The sequence below is a fragment of the Mustela putorius genome, unplaced genomic scaffold (assembly GCF_011764305.1).
Source record: "Mustela putorius furo isolate JIRA1106 unplaced genomic scaffold, ASM1176430v1.1 tig00000174_pilon_pilon_pilon, whole genome shotgun sequence".
NCBI classification, from domain to species: Eukaryota; Metazoa; Chordata; class Mammalia; order Carnivora; family Mustelidae; genus Mustela; species Mustela putorius.
In genome coordinates this window covers 14703298-14720598 of record NW_025421304.1, presented here as the reverse complement: position 1 = coordinate 14720598, position 17301 = coordinate 14703298, and the positions used below count along the sequence as shown (strand labels likewise).

General features: G+C 38.0%; 1 protein-coding gene across 14 annotated transcripts in view; it reads right to left on the bottom strand.

Annotated features, from left to right (window-relative positions):
- CHD9 (chromodomain helicase DNA binding protein 9) overlaps nt 1-17301 on the bottom strand; it is a 226035-nt gene that overhangs the window by 11937 nt on the left and 196797 nt on the right. For 9 of the 14 annotated variants that reach the window (XM_045076062.1, XM_045076065.1, XM_045076061.1 and 6 more), the window contains 7 exons: nt 15666-15868; nt 11983-12891; nt 10812-10975; nt 9831-10103; nt 8919-9087; nt 2202-2341; nt 1677-1898 (listed from right to left, as the gene is read on the bottom strand). In XM_045076062.1, coding sequence (XP_044931997.1) covers nt 1677-1898; nt 2202-2341; nt 8919-9087; nt 9831-10103; nt 10812-10975; nt 11983-12891; nt 15666-15868 — 2080 coding nt within the window. Of the gene's footprint in view, nt 1-1676; nt 1899-2201; nt 2342-7452; nt 7703-8918; nt 9088-9830; nt 10104-10811; nt 10976-11982; nt 12892-15665; nt 15869-17301 lie in introns of those variants that run through there. The other 5 variants (XM_045076067.1, XM_045076072.1, XM_045076066.1 and 2 more) reach the window with 4 other exon arrangements.

Below are 17301 nucleotides of genomic sequence, written 5' to 3'. Positions count from 1 at the left end.
CTGTTTGTGGTTTTATCCTCCATCCCTTAAAAGAAGAACTAGCACTGAGTAGTTAATGCAAATCTACTGACTGAATAAAATGTTATTTTCTAACATGTTAAGTTACAGGGTTAAACTAATGATTCTTATTATTGTTAGAACTGCAGTATTCATTCTATGCTTACCCATCATATTTAGTGAAAACTCCTCCCCTCATAATTATAAAAACTTTGTTTTTTTAAAAAATCAAAAGTATTTAAAGTTTGAGAATTAGTGGCATCCTTAGAGAAGACCAGGGAGGGCGCCTGGGTGGCTCAGTGGGTTAAGCCGCTGCCTTCGGCTCAGGTCATGATCTTAGTCAGGGTCCTGGGATCGAGTCCCACATCGGGCTCTCTGCTCAGCAGGGAGCCTGCTTCCTCCTCTCTCTCTCTGCCTACATGTGATCTCTCTCTCTGTTGAATAAATAAATAAAATCTTTAAAAAAAAAAAAAAAGAAGACCAGGGATATGAAAGGCATCTGAACGCCAAGCCTGAGGCAGTCTGGTGTAGATGACCAGGTTATTTCCTGATGTTAATAATAGCGATGTAAAATTCTAGACAAAGTACACATTACAGACACAAAGACCACTGTAGGGACTGAAGTGTGGAGCTTTTGTGGTTCCTTAATGTAAAAAAGTAACAAGGTAATTTTTTTCTGTTAATAAAATAACAACTTTACCTTTATAGAGTAGATTTTTGTCTTCAAAGGACTTTCAGTTTTTACTCATTGGCTCAGTAAATGTTTATAGGAAGCTAGATACTATTCTATGGATCAGGAATTATGTACTAAGTCCTGGGGATACAAAGGTGAATAGGATCATGTCCTTCAGAAGCTCACAGAGTACTAGACAGCTGTGCTAGGTTCTCCATTCTAATGAAGGCAGATACAACAGGCCTCCTACCTTTGCTCTTTGGGGGATCTGATGCGAATTTGGTATATCAGCACCTGATAGTAAAGTACTGCAAAATGCAGTGACAGATTTCTGTGAGTAAGAAAGTCATATGCCTATGAGACAGGGAGCACAGAGTATCTCAGGAGACAAAAAATGCAAATGAACTAAAACAATTCTCGCCCTGATGAGAGTAAACTCAGTGTGCACCTGCAGAGACACAACAGCAGCACTGCAGCAGCTTGAAGAAGAGCTTACGAGTAGCAGTTTGGACACTGGAGTTAAGACTGTGCCCTGGACTACTTACTTCCAATTTCGGTGTTGTAATTTATCCAGAAAATAGTTACAATTATGCCATTCTGATAAAGGTGTTAGGAGTGTTAAATGAGATTATGTATGTTAGTAAAATGCCTGGAACACGGTTAAGTGTCAATAAATGTTTAATATGATCACTGGTATCACTGGTAATTTAAAGTAAACTCCCTAAGGAAAAGGACTGGAAATTTTATACCTTTACAACCTACACTGGGTCTAACATAGTACTCTGTATATTGGAGATAATTTTCATTATTAAATGCAGAATGGAAAAATGGAAATGGCACTGTGTTCTATCGGGGGGAAAAACGGTCATTATTTTTTTCTGTTTATTTTCCTTACCCTTGGGCAGAACACATATTTACATAAGTGGGTAAAAACATATGCTTCATCATTATGGATTTGATAAACCACAGAAATAAAATATACCAAGATCTGTAAGGCATCACCTACAGGAATAAAAGCTCCTAAATCTTCCACATAACCTGGGTGCTCCTTAAGCCATTTTTCCAAATCCTTTCTCTTTGGCGCATCATCGCCTGCAAGTCTTGTCCCGTCTTTGAGGTTAATGACTGGAACTGGACTTTCCGTATCAGGAATTCCTTGAGGTTGAGTGTAGGACAGTGCTGGAGTCATCCCTGTAGAAATCTGTGAGGTGGTTAAGCCCAAAGTAACCTGGAGAGAAAAAAACAAGTGAAAATTTTATTTCTATGCTTTATCATTCGATTTTTTGTCCAGTAAAGAAAATCTTTTTGAAGAGGAAAAAAGTAAGCTGTTTAAAATTCTGACAAATTTTCCAAGTTTAAGATTTTCACGAGTCTTGGTCAGTGCTAGATTCCTCTGAGATATAATCTAGAAGTACACTCTAATTTCCTAATTAATATTTTTACTCTCTAAGACATTCGCAAAATAGCAATATATATATTTACATACTTTGGACTCAAATTTTGGACTCAAAGATCAGTACTTTTTACTTACATGGTTAGGTGGTTTATTTCTGTTAAAAAAGAGGATGTCAACACCTTCTACATTCTTCCTTCTTCCCCGCCTTTTTTTGACGATAGGCTGGTTGTCTAATCTAACGCCATTGGCACCAAGGGTTGACTGAATGGAAGTACCTAATCAAATAAAAACATGTAAAATAGTGATCAAAATTTAGATCTTAAGTAAATTAAAAGTACTTACTTTCTAAATATATGAAAGTGTTATTTCTTATTTTACAGGTCCTAAGTCCAGCAATTTTTGGGCTAAAAACACCCCCATTCCTCATTTAAAATGATAAGTAACTTTTTGACTTGTCTCTTCAAATTTTTTACCCAGATATTCACACATCTTATCTTTCCCTTTTAGAGGAAGAAGCAAGTCTTTCTCATATAAAAAGACAAATCCTTCCTTTTCCTTTGAATCCATTAATTCCTACATTTTCTGAAAGCTTGTTTTTTCGGCTATCTTTACTTTCTGGTGCCAAGTTTTTTTTTTTTTTTAATTAATTAATTAATTTGACATAGACAGAGAGATCACAAGTAGGCAGAGAGGAAGGCAGAGAGAGAGAGAGAGAGAGAGAGAGAGAGAGAGAAGCAGGCTCCCTGCTGAGCTGAGAGCCCGAGGCGGGGCTCGATCCCAGGACCCTGGGATCATGACCCAAGCCAAAGGCAGAGGCTTTAACCCACTGAGCCACCCAGGTGCCCTGTGTGCCAAGATATTTTATTCTAGAGTCTTCTCCTCATATTAAAAACATGGCCTAACTCAAACAAAAAATAAACCTCTTTCAGCCTTTTTATAACTTTCAAAACTTTTGAAAGGTTGGTCTTTGTTGTGCTCCTTTTCTTCATGACCAGTGCATTCTTCAATGTCCCATAGTCCATTTCCGTGCCAGCCAACTTAAGGTATTTTAAGATCACCACTAACTTTTTAGTTGCCAAGTCAAATTGACCTTTATCATTCCTCATTTCCGTAGATTCAATGAAAATGCATCTAAGAGGTATGAATGATACTCTGATGGTACAAAGATGGGTTAAACGCAGTTCCTGTTCTCAAGAAGTACGTAATCTACAACTCTCTTATTAAAAGAAAATATTGGGGTGCCTGGCTGGCACAGCTGGTTATGCTCCGACTCTTGGTTTTGGCTTGGGCTGTGATCTCAGGGTCTTGAGATTGGGTCCCCCAAGTAAGACTGCTTAACATGGAGTCTGCTTAAGACAATCTCTCCCTCTCCCCATCTTGTGTTCCCTCTCTCGCTGTTTTTCTCTCTCTGTCAAATAAATAAATAAATAAATAAATAAAATCTTTAAAATAAATAAACAAATCTTGGGGCGCCTGGGTAGCTCAGTGGGTTAGAGCCTCTGCCTTCGACTTGGGTTATGATCCCAGGGTCCTGAGATCGGGCCCCACACTGGGCTGTCTGCTCAGCAGGGAGCCTGCTTCCTCCTCTCTCTCTGCCTGCCTCTCTGCCCACTTGTGGTCTCTGTCTGTCAAATAAATAAATAAATAAAATCTTTAGAAAAAATAAAATAAAATAAATCTTAAGAAAAAAGAAATTATTAAGGATGAAATTTTTTTTTCTTTAAAACATGTCACAGCTTATAGTGAGAAATGCATTTGGAATCATTCAAGAATTTTTATTTTTTTATTTTTTTATTTTTTAGACAAATTTGATTGTCACTCCCTTTATTTTATTAAAGATTCTATTTACTTACTTGACAGAGACAGAGACATTGAGAGCAGAAACACAAGTAGGGGAAGTAGGGGAGGGAGAAGCAGGCCTCCTGCAGAGCAGGGAGCCTGATGCGTGGCTCGAGCCCAGGACCCTGGGTTCATGAGCTGAGCCAAAGGCAGATGCTTAATGCTGAGCCAACCAGGCACCACAAAGGAGAATTTTTAGAGCAAGTCCAGTGTATCCCTGAATAAGAAGTAGCCTTTTGGCTGGTCATGTAACCTTATGGAGGCCACTTATATTCGCCACATCTCAGTTTCAAAATGGTACCTTAATTCATCTGGTAAGGAATAGCTAGTTACAATAATTAAAAACCATGTTTGCATATAAAAACACAATAGGAATGTCACATAACTTTTTAATTTTAGTAAAAAATTTTTCACTTTTTAAAAAAAATTATTAACATATAATGTATTATTTGTTTCAGGGGTACAGGTCTGTGATGCATCAGTCTTACACAATTCACAGTGCTCACCACAGCACATCCCCCTCCCTGGTGTCCATCACCCAGTCACCCTAACCTCTCAGCCCCCTCCCCTCCAGCAACCCTCAGTTTGCTTCCTGAGATTAAGAATCTCTTATGGTTTGTCTCCCTCTCTGGTTTTATCTTGTTTCATTTTTTTCCTCTCTTCCCCTATGATCCTCTGCCTAGGAATGTGACATGACTTCTTTAAAAAAAAAAAAAAAAGGAAAGTTTTCATTATCTACAAAGTGAATTTCATTATAACCAGATTTTATAAACATGATTTAAAAATACTTTCACTGTAGTACCTTTTAGCTATAATAATAAACCAACTTTCCCAAAGTATCATTTTTAAAAGTATCATTATATTTTATAAGACGTTCTCATGGTTTCTTATTCTAATATGAATGAGATGGCTTTCATCAGCCCCTTTCCTGCATGACCTCCCCACCCCTAATTCTTGTCCCAGCTCAGTTTTCATGTTGTCTATAATGTGGATTCACCTTTTCTAAGCAGGCTCTGCTTTCATACAAAAATCTCTCTCCAGTAGGAATTTACACACTAGCTAGGTCAGTCTTTTTTTTTTTTTTTTTTTAAGATTTTTTTATTTATTAATTTGACAGAGAGAAATCACAAGTAGACGGAGAGGCAGCCAGAGAGAGAGAGGGAAGCAGGTTCTCCGCTGAGCAGAGAGCCCGATGCGGGACTCGATCCCAGGACTCTGAGATCATGACCTGAGCCGAAGGCAGCGGCTTAACCCACTGAGCCACCCAGGCGCCCCTAGCTAGGTCAGTCTTATCCCAAAGCCACACTATTAAGCTTGGGTCCACGCGGTCCCCGCCCTTCTCCCCCTTCTCCCATGAACGTCACTTTCCACGATCTGACCTTCCTCTTACAGATCCTGTTCGCTTCTACCTCTTCCAGAGGACTTCGCCTAAGTTTCTACACAGCAGTGACTTCCCTCTTCTCTAGTACTTTTTTTTTTTTTTAAAGATTTATTTATTTATTTGACAGACAGAGATCACAAGTAGGCAGAGAGGCAGGCAGAGAGAGAGGAGGAAGCAAGCCCCCCGCTGAGCAGAGAGCCCAATGCAGGGACTTGATCCCAGCACTCTGGGATCGTGATCTGAGCTGAAGGCAGAGGCTTCAACCCACTGAGCCACCCAGGCGCCCCTTCTCTAGTACTTTTTAACTATAATGTGCTGTGTAGCAAAACATATTATCTTGTTTTTTTAAAATATCTTGGCTAATATTTTAACATTTAGGTCTTGGTCTACCAAGTAACTGAAAGGTAGACCATGTCTTACTTACTTTCTACTTTCCCTTTATTGCTATTCCAGTGTTATATAAAAAAGTACTTACTATAATTCTCTCTGGAAAAAACAATTATATACACACCACAGTGTACATTTATAAACGTACTCTATTTGGCCAGTTAGGTACTATTGTAATGTCTTTTATTTTCTTTCTTAAAAAAAAATCCAGCTACTGGGACACCTGGGTGGCTTAGTCTGTTAAGCATCTGACTCTTGGTTTTGACTCAGGTCATAATCCCAGGGTCCTGGGGATGGAGCCCTCTGCTGGGCTCCCTGCTCAGCGGGGAACTTCCTTCTCTCTCTCCCCACCTCTCATGCTCTTTGTCGCTCTCTCTCTCAAATAAATTCTTAAAACAACAACAACAACAACAATAACAACAACAAAACAAAAAACAAACAACCCAGCTACCTTGACTTATTTCTAAGAGTTATTTTTAGAAACATTATTCGTTTATTTTAAGCTAGAATCCAAAATGGAAAATTTAACCTATCTATTCTATAAAGCTTGTATTATACTTATCTTAGATGTAATTATAACAATACTAAAAATAGCTTCTTTTCGCTGAATGCCTACTAGGTGCCGTACACTGAGCTAGGTTTAACAAATGTTTTCTTAAATCTTCAAAAACAAAACAAAAATATAGAGTATTATTAAGCCTATTTTATAAATGAGATCAGAAACATTAAGTTTTACTAGCCCAATGTCACAGCTGGTAAATGACAGAATTCAGCCCCAGGCTGTGTGGCGGCTCTACCATCTTCTTCTGTTCACCTTTCTAGGTAGTTTTTGGAATGGGTTCTTTAGTTTTGTCCTACTGTAATTTAATGCTATTTTACTCTTCCCTTCATTACATGAAAACTTGTATCTTTACTTGAAACTTACAGATACAATTCAGAGGGTACCCACCTAAACGTAAAAAGGGTTTTGGCTTTGGGACATTAGTAACTATAATAGTAGCATTTATTCAGTATCTAATTCTAAAACTGTGAGGTTTTGGATTTTAACATCGGTTAAATTTTAACATCGGTTTAGCATCTAATTAAGTGCCAGGCTCCGTAGTAGCCACTCTACATATATTATTTAACCCACCCAACAAGGCTACCTCTTCTCCTACCCCAATGCCTCATTTCATAGACAAGAAAAGGAAGGCAAAATATTATTAACAGATTTCCTAAGAGTTGTGTTGGAAGACAAATCTAGATTTCACATTTGCAATTATTAAGATGGATGAGCTATAATGCTTAGATAATAAGCATGGTTTTAATGTTTAAGGCTTTTAAATATTTTGATTTGCTGCAGACTGTGTTACAATAACTGCTAATACTATTAACGATGATGTTATTTACCCAAGGGTTACTTGAAGGTGAAGGCTGTACAACCTTCAGCTGCAATAGCAGTAAAATATTCAGATGACAGAAGTGTCAATCCCATTTATAATGGTGGTATCAGAGTACAAGCAGTGGTATTTCTTATTTTTTTAGAATTTTATTTACATTCAACTAATTAACATACAGTATATTAGTTTCAGCAGAGTTCAGTGATTCATCAATTGCATCTAATATCCAATGCTCATTGCCTCCTTAATGCCTATCACCCATTTACCCCATCCTCCTACACTCTCCTCTCTTATTTGATTTTAAGAATTTATTTATTTGAGTGGGAGAAAGAGAGAGAGAGAGAATGTGCTCAAGCATACAAGCAGCGGGAGAGGCAAAGGGAGAAGCAGGGAGCCCGATGTGGGGCTGGACCCCAGAGATCATGACCTGAGCCAAAGGCAGATGCTTAACCGATTGAGCTACCCAGGCACTTACCACGCCCTTTTCTAAAAATATCAGAGCTCCCCTAAATACAATACCGTCAAGGAAAACCACAGTTTGGGGAAGTTACGTTTCAGTGACAGAAGCAGGGCTGGGTCATATTTGAACTGCAAGCTACGCATCTTTCAAAGTCTAGTAACTGGAGAATTACAACGAATGGTTAATGAATCTGTAAGAGACCAAAGTAATGATGATGATACTAATTTATAATTTAATTATAATTTATAATTAAAAAGTCACGGTAGCAGCAATTGGGAATAGCTATCAATTTAACACTTATAATAAAGCATTATGTTCCCCAGTCCTAGGAATTCCACACACCGTGCACATGCACAACAGGAGTTCTGAAATGTTTCCAAGTACTGCATGGCAACCGGATTTAGCAGAATACTGAAACAAACTATTTAGCTTTATGTATATAGAAGGTATAATGGAAATTCAAGTCATTAATGGACTTTAATCAACACCTTCCACTTTTTAAAGATTTAGCTGATCATGAGTAAAATTCTCAATTTTTTGATACCCCATTTTATAAAAGGGACACAGACAAATTAAAGCACATTATACCAAGATCACATTATACCAAGATCAACAAAACAAGCTTCTTATTGATTCCTTAATGCCTACAGAGCACACAACTCACGGCTCCAATTTGGTATTTAATAAAAACTGTTGATTCAAAGTGTCAAAATGTTGGAAGAGAGACAGTCCCAATTTGGAAGGAGGAGATACAATCATTGCTTTCAAAATGTGAAGACTATCATGGAGACATGGGAATAGGCTGATTCTGCAATGCGTTTATAAAGACCGAATTTCGGTCATTAAGAAAAACCAACTGCAGGCAGAATTTGCTTCCAAGTAAGAAGGAATTTTGTGATGATCCGAGCTGCCCAGTAATAAAAAGGGCTGTTTTAGGTCAGCACAATCTTCCTGCAAATATTCCACGAGAATGAAGTATTATCTTTCAGGGATTAGTTGTAACAATTCCTGTATCCTGTAGATGACTGAACTACAATATCACTAGTCTTTCTAGAACTTCTCATTCTAACTTCTACTAATCATCACTAATTTGTGATTTAAGTGTTTGCCTTTTACACTATTAGGTGTTTGCCTTTTACACTGACTATCTGCTTTCATGTTGAAATGCTGTCTGAACTTGTATCGATATAAAACGACTTGACAGTGTATTTCCAGTCAAGTATTTAGGACCTCAAAACAAAGTTGCACCCTGCTTTAAAATATTATATTAAAAGCCTCAACAGGTATTTATTAAGATCTAAAGATCTAAAATTAGATTATATACAGAAACAGAAATAAATAAAAGAGCATCTGGAAATGACAGCAGGAGTATTTCATGCCTAGACAGTTATTGTCGTCACACTCACCTGATACTGGTGTGGATTTGGGGAAGTTGGCGAGGCTGGTCTCCGACGCGCTCTGCAGTTCCCGGAGCCGAGTCAGATACTGCTGCTGTCCCAGAGCACCGTCTTCACTGTCCAGTGGTCTCTTCTGAGCAAGCCCTTGCTTCTGAAATGTCAACTTCAAACCACCTTCCTGTTAACAAACACCATTATCGAGAAAGAAACAATTAAGAAACTCATTTTAGTTATTAAGAGAATTTTTTTTACTTAGAAAAAGTGAAATAAAAACACTGAAACATTATTTAACTTCTCTCCTTATTCAGAAACCAACTTAAAAAAAAAAAAAACAACTCCTTTCTATAATGAATATTAAGTTTTCTACCTTAAAAGAAAAAAATCCAGGTACTATACACATTTGTCTGAGCAAAACAAAGCTGTTCATGTGACTACTACCTTATAACACGATCAGCTTCGGACATACATCTCTAAGAAACATTATTCAAATAATATTTCAGAGGATGTTACCCACGTATTAGACACGGAGTAATCCATTTAGCTTCAAAAATCATACTGAAAAATGAAATGTTACTGATAACAGGGCATGCTAAATGTTTAAAAGAGGAAATGCACTGACATACCATTTAAACATTATATAAAAGAACCATAACAATTAGAATTTGTCAGACTGTTTAAGAAAAGCATTCTTGATCGGCAGAAGGACTATGTTCAGAAGTATAGGTAGAGAAACATATTAAATGACGATCCTTCTAGTAGAATATTCAAGTTTAATAACCTGGATATCAAAAAGAAAACAATCCAAATACCAGAAAACAAGTATGTGAAGGAAGTAAGAGTGAGAGCAGGCAGCCACTTGCAGAAAAAGCATGCTGCACACGTAATCGCAATCGGGTCCTAGGGCAATAAAAATAAACATACGTCTTTGATTTTCACTGTAAACTCCTTTTCTCGTACATGCTTCTTCACCTTTGACATCTGTGTTGACTGATCGTGTTCTTCTTTAACACCGGCACCTGGCGGAGTGGGTACACTGGGTTCACTGTATTCTGTAGCTGCGCCAGGACTGTCCAGCAGTTTTGTGGTATAGAAAGAAGCCACTGTGTTGGCATCATAACTTCTTCTAGCTGAAGGCCACTTCCCTTTCAGCACTGTTTGACAAATACTGTCCAGCCGGTTGATCATCACGCGGTCCTGGAAGAGCATGTCACATGAGAGTGTGATTTTAACAATCAGGCCAGACCATTGGAGACAAAATGGCTCAGGGCCTTGATGGATTTAACCCTGGTACAACATATGTGCATTCGATATGTATACATATTTGCATACATTTGCATATCATAATTCTGTAAGAATTCAAGTATAAATTTCTACCGGAGTTCAAAAATGTTTATGATATAGTCTTCTGTTATTTTTATAACTATACAGTACAGGTTCCTTGTAAAAATTCAAATGACTCAGAACTAGATGAGAGTAGTTCTCCTAAAGGTAAGTACTCTTGTTCTAGCTAGTCACATACTGAAAGAATTGTATGAATCCAGCCTGAACTTCTACCACTGAAAGCCTACATACCTAAGTGAACTTTTTTCCCAAGTCACCAATGACTATGATAAATTTCTCCAAGGAGACTCAGCTCAAAGCACCTATTTCATAACTTGTACATGAACCTAAGTGTTCATTATCTCGTATTCTAAACACTCTAAGGTTAGGTTGAGAAACATACACATTCAAGTACACCTATTTACTTGATGACAGCAGTTGATACTTTTGATGCTAATACCAAAATGTGGCCCTCTGTTTTATGGCAACCTATCTTTCCATATGAGAAGAGTTATCTCCCATTAAAGCAACAAGAAAAATACTCAACAAACAACCTCTTCCAGCAGGACAGTATTCATTTACCTTCGGCCAATATGAAGCTGCTAGCATGTATCCCCCTTGTAAGATGTAAGCGGATTCTGGCGTCCCATTGTTCATCTGGAAACTATCCTGGGTCTCGTCCTGGGTAGTGCTCAGTGACGCGACACTCTCCTCATCATAGGCTTTCACGTGAGGGGTACCTTCTGCTAAGAACAATTATAACTGTTTCAAAAAGACTGCATAAAACAAGTTTATATATACTTTTCAAAACTTATGTAAATATTCAGATATATTTAAAAAGAAAAAAGAAGTCAAAACAAACAGTTGAAAAAAAAAGGAAAAAATTAACCTAAAATATAATTAAGTATTCATTGTTTAAATCACCTAAAATACAATTAAGTATTCATTGTTTAAAAAATTAGCACACAAGCAAAATAAGGGCATTAAGGAGCTTAACGGGAAAAGGTTAACAAAACATCCTTTCTGCAGGAAAATGTGACCTTCAGTAAACTCTGTAGGTCTGCTTGCTGGAGAGAGAGAAACTCCTGACTGATCAATTGCATTTGGACTGGGGACCATTTAAATACCTGATGGGTGTACTAACGTTCTCTAAGGAGGGGATTCCTACGATGGGGCACATCCTTGTGGCCACCCTGAGACTTACGTCTCTAGAGTTGTCACAAGGGACTCTGGCTCCTGCACCCCCAAGTGTCAACTCTTCCCTGCACATGAACTGTGGGCTGTGGCACGCACACTCAGGAGAGGGCCACCTGACACAACCCTGGGGGCGAGCTGTAGTTCTATGCCATACTGCTCTGAGTAGAGAGCTGCCAAACGGTGCCTAGGATACTCTTGCTGGTCTGACTGCTTAACTTAAAAATCCTGGTGGTGGTTAAAGAACATAATCCCGATTCATTCACTGATCAACTTGTTCAGAAAAAAATGTAACGCTAAATTCAAGGTAATGACAAAGAACTAAGATTAGTGTGTAAAATGCCTAATTTCTGTTTGACTAACCCATTTTGCAATGCCTTGAACACTGAAGAGGGAGTGTGTACCAGTCATGCTAGTTTCCTTCTCACTCGTGCTTCTCTAGGCAAAGCCGGACATGTAACATTGCAGTCAACAATTTTAAACAAGCTTTATCTGAACCAAATGCTTTTCATTTTCACTTGAAATGTCTTAAAATAGCAAAAGCACTTTATGCATATACCTCGCTTTTGGACTTCTTCTTCTTCACTGTCACTTTCTTCTGATGAAGATGAGGAGGAGGATGATGAGGAAGAGGATGAGGATGAGGATGAAGACGATGCTGAAGAACAAGAGGAGGATGAGGAAGAACTAGAGCCTGATCGAGAGTGGGAGCAAGAGGAGGAGGAAGACGAGGAAGAAGATGATCTGGAAGAACAGGATGATCTCTCAGAATCAGAGTCAGACTCAGAACTAGATTCGGATCCTCTTTTGTGGACTCGCTGTTTCTTAGAAGCTGGGTTTGGAGTGAGGGGTTCTGTTCTGGCTGCAACCATGCGTCTGTCTGTTTCACCTTTTCCACCAGATTTCTGGTCTCCAGTGGCCTGCGGTAAAACACCGTTCTTTGGACTTACAGGCTCAGACTTTATTAGTGTCCTGGTTTCCTCAGAAGACATAGATTCTTCTTCAGAAGACTGAGGCTCCTCTTTAAGATTTTCACTTTTAACTTTCATATCCTCTAGAATAATACCTTTAGCATCTAGGAGCCTAGGTAGAGAGGTAAGAGGAGAAGCAGAAAGTGCTACTTGATATTGCTGTAAAAGTGGGGTAGAAGTCCTTGAATGAGCCATCTTACTTTGACTGTAGTTCCTTTGAGCTGCCATAAAGGAGAGTTCAGGATCACGAAGAATGTGATAGTCTGTTCGGCTCACCCCGTGTTTAGCAGCTCCAATGAGCAAGTCCCTATCATGAGGGCCACATTCCCACCAGACTGGTAAGTCTGGATTTGGATGGCAAAGCTTCAAGCGTTCAAACAGTTGCGGGTGCCGGAGGGCCTGTTCCCGTACTTTCCTTAGAAGTTCAATACGGTACAAAGTCCTAGAAGCACGTTCTTCTGTGATTGGCTGGATAAAAATATTTGGATCCACCAATTCTATGTTAAAATGAGAACAAAAGCATTAACCTCAAAAACACTTTGCTGTGGAGTTAGAACAAATAATGCAACTTCTAAAATGTACCTCTACTCAGTATCATTGTGTAGTTTCCAGAATTTCTTTTTAATATTTTTAAATGAGGAAAAATAGAAATTTTAAAAAGAAGTGCCAAAATCCATACATATGATATGTAACACTGGATCTTCTGAAAGTAAGTAAAACATAATATTTTTTAGAAGTATGTGAATATAAGAATTTAAGAAATCCCCTAGGAGCTGTCTTTACTAATCTGTGTCTTGATCAAAGAGAAAAACACGTACCTGAACTCATTTATAAATACAAATGACAACTGTTAAATCCTACCCCACAAACAAACCGAAGTCCACGTATCCCTAGCTGCCCCAAGTAACTCAGTGCATTAGAACTCACAGGAACACCAAAGGCTTTCTTAAAATTTGAGGGAAATGCAGGAACATCGTCAAATGCTATGTGAAGTAATGGCTTGAGCTGGTTCAGTTTCAACATTAGATCTTGTGCTCTTCCTTCTGATGGGGTTATATCTTTGTGGGTGGAGATACTGGCAGTTTAGAAATATTCAAGAAAAGATAAGGGTTTGTTGAAATAATGCAGGGGTCACTGAAAGGAGCTCATACAATTTGAGCATCAAAATAATGAGAGTATTGGGTTATAACCTGTAGGACAAAATAAATATCTGAGTCCATTCTGATATGAGTAAGTAATTGAACAGCAGATGAAACGGAAGCAACAGTCCTTGCTTGCAGCAGAATTCCATAGTAAAAACTGTTATTATACACAAGGACCTACTCATGGATACTTAAGTCAATGGGTGAAAAATCTGAGGAGAAACAGGATTTGTGTGGTCTCAAAGTATCTCAAGATATCTTTTAACTGTGGGGGAAAGGTAGTAATTTTACACTGGAGAAACGGCAAAAACTATTGTAACCAAGTGATCGAGGGCAACACCATCAGTGTTGGACATTCTGACATTCTGAACCCATGGTGCTTTCTGAGAAGGACACACCACTTCTGTGTTGCAACCACATGAAAACATAAGACAAATCCACACTGGGGGATTTGTGGCAAAATAACTGATCAGTATTTCTCTAAGGTATCAGAGCCATGAAAGACAAGAAAAATTGAGGATCTCTTTTAGACTACAGGAGGCTAAGGAAGAAGACCAACCAAATAGAATGTGGGATCCTGGAACAAAAAGGACATCAGTGGACAAACTGTAAGATCTGACCAGTTTTACAGTTTAGGTAATGCCATTGTACTAATGTTAATTTCCTGGTCTGATAATGATACTATAATTAGTCACACGAGAGGCAAGGTTAGAGATACATGGAAACTTCTTAAGGTTTTTGCAACTTTTCTGAAAGTCTAAAAGTAGTTCAAAATAAAAAGTTAAAAAAAAAAAGAAGTAATGGAACAGGAAACAAGAGTGGGAGTATCCATTCTATCTCCAAGGTTTGAGAGATGTATGGTGCCTGTAGGTGTACACATCTCATTGGTAAGTAAGTGTGGTTATTTAAGAAAGTAGTATTTTTTTCTTCAATTTATATTATGTTTTCAAACAATCACTAGATTGTTGGACATAAATACTTATTAAGTTGTTTGGATCTAATTATTCATTAAACAGAACTTTTGGCCTCAGGTGTTGCAAAAAATTAGAGACAGTGAGGGCTCTGTGACCTGAGGAAGTTTGGAAAACTGATCTAAGTAAAACTTCACTCCCATTTCCAACAGGAAAATACTATGTTTTCAATCATTATTTAGTAATTAACTCTTCCTTTTTGTTTTAAAACTGGAGTCCAAAGTGGTCAATTTATTCACTGCATTTTGCAGTGTTGATGGGAATTAAAAAAATAAAAAAAGAAATGAGGGCTCTTGGCAACCATAAATAATAGAAGACACAATACTTTGCTTTATCTGTCTTTTTAAACCCATTGCTAGTCTTACGAAGACATTTCAGTAGACGAAAACCTACTCTGAATCATCTGATATTTGGGTAATCAAGTAATGGGCTATTCTATTCAGCCAACTGACAGCAGATCTGTTAGGACGTAAAACTAAAACAAGCAAACAAACTCACATGAAATTTATGTCCTTTTATTAGCCATTTATATGTTTACTATGAAACAGGGAGTAGGAAGCCACTGGGTTTAGCAGTCAGAAATCATATTCAACAAAGAATGGAGATAGTGACTTACAGCAGCATCATCAAGAGGAGTTGCTGACAGGATGAGTTATGTTTATGGGCTTCGAAGACAATGAAATTCACCCCAGAACAGGGCCTTGGTTGAGTATCAGCCCATCTGATTAGTTTTTTTTTTTTTTTTTTTTTAAGGTTCTGGGTGATTTTTTTCCTCCTCCTACTAAAACTCTTTAAAATGTTCTTTAAGCGAAGGACTCATTCCTTACAAGATTATTCATGTAAATAAGCCCTCCAACACAGTTCCTAGCAGATGGACTAAAAACTACCGTATCATAACTACCTCCCCGGATCATCAGTCTAATACTGAATAAGCACTGGCTATTCCTCAAAACTAAGGGTATAACTTTATTCTTTTTAGATCTCATTTTAATAGCATTATTTACAAATAGGGAGATCTCTGAACATAGTTTATTTACAATTTTGAAAAATTACTGATGTGCTGAATTAGTGCAGAAATAAACAAGTTGGAGATTTCTGGATTTTAGTACTTTTTGCTTCTTTGACCCAAACCAGGAAAGACAGAAATTTTATACCTACCTTCTTTGGAAGGAAGACGACAAACCCTCCGACACATAGACATGAATGCGTACAAATACTTCTCCAAGCTATCATCGGTTTTCTTATGCAGCCTAGCCATAGCTCTAAATTTTGTCCAATCAAATTGGCCTCTATCAGGGTCAAATACCACTCCAAATGTAGACACTACTCTATAAAAGTCAGCTTCTTCTCTTCTTGTCCATCTATTTTGAGTCAGATTAAAGAAAAAGTCACAATGGTTACTAAAATATTTATTAATGCTGACTATAATGACTATAATAAAATTAAAAACATTTCAAGTATCTAACACTTTAAAGGATTAAGTGCAGGATACTGTCTTGCATATACATTTAAAAATGCTAGTTGAGGGGTACCTGGGTGGCATGGTCGGTTAAGTGTGCGACTCTTAGATTAGGCTCAGGTCCTGATCCCATGGCTCATGGGATTGAGCCCCGTGTTGGGCTCTTCGCTCCGCAGAAGTCTCCTTGGGTAGTCTCTCCCTCTGCTCCTTCCCCTACTCGTGCGTTCACACTCTCTCTCTCTCTCAAATAAATAAAGTGTTAAAAAAAATGCTAGCTGACTCATCTATGCAACCCTACTTCTTTTCCTTCAGGTAATAATAGTTTTTTGCACATCTACTCTGTAAGAAAATATGCAGGGGATACAAGATTATGTAAGACACAATGACCTTACCTTTAGGGAAAAGATAAAACATTTCAAAGACATTTCTAGCATAAGGTAGTAGGTTATAGTTGTATGCGTTATAGAAACCAAGAATTTTAGGAGAGCACAGAAGACAGGAGGACCACTTCAGACTAGAGTGATGAAGAAAACATCACAGAAATAAGTGGCTTATAAGATGGAACAAGGCAAAGATCAGCTTGGGAATTCTAGGAAGAGGTCACGGTATAAGCAAAGTAGGAAGAAATCTGCATTTTGGGCGTATGATGAGCATTCCAGATTGACAAGGATATGGCTCATACTGGGGACAGAAGGAGATAAAGTTGGGGTCAGAGTATGAAACATTCCATATACTTGGCTAAAAACAGTCTCTGTTCAGCTTTAAGAGGACAATATTATCCTCACACACCAAAGATCTCCAAACCCAGTCTAATTTATGGAGACTTTTTCCTGGTTAAGTTATGGAATTGTGTGAACGAGAAAGAATGTATGACACCTTTGAAAAACACCAACAGGTCGTTTTCATCATAGTGCTACCTTAAGAAGATTAATGTAATACTGATGTAAAAAGAGCCTAGGAAACCAGTCAAATCGTAAGAAACTTGCATCTGGGGGACAAAAGTAGGAACAGAATACAAAAGATGGATTAAAAGATCACATAGGACACACAGAAATGTGACACAGTATCCACCATCAAAGAGTTTATAACTTAGAAAGACAAGACATAGAAAGGCAAAGATCAATGTCCTTAACAACATTTCCTACTAGTGTGACAATGTGTAGTTTACTTGGATAAGTGCTATCTGAGTGCAGTAAACAAGAACACTGTGAGCTGGACTGGTTGAGGAAAAAATTATTAGAAGAGATAGGAGAGATGTTGAGCTCTGAAGGAGAGGTTAGGTTTGGAGTAAGGAGTAGGAAAAAGAGTGTCCCAGGTGATAGGAACAACATCAGC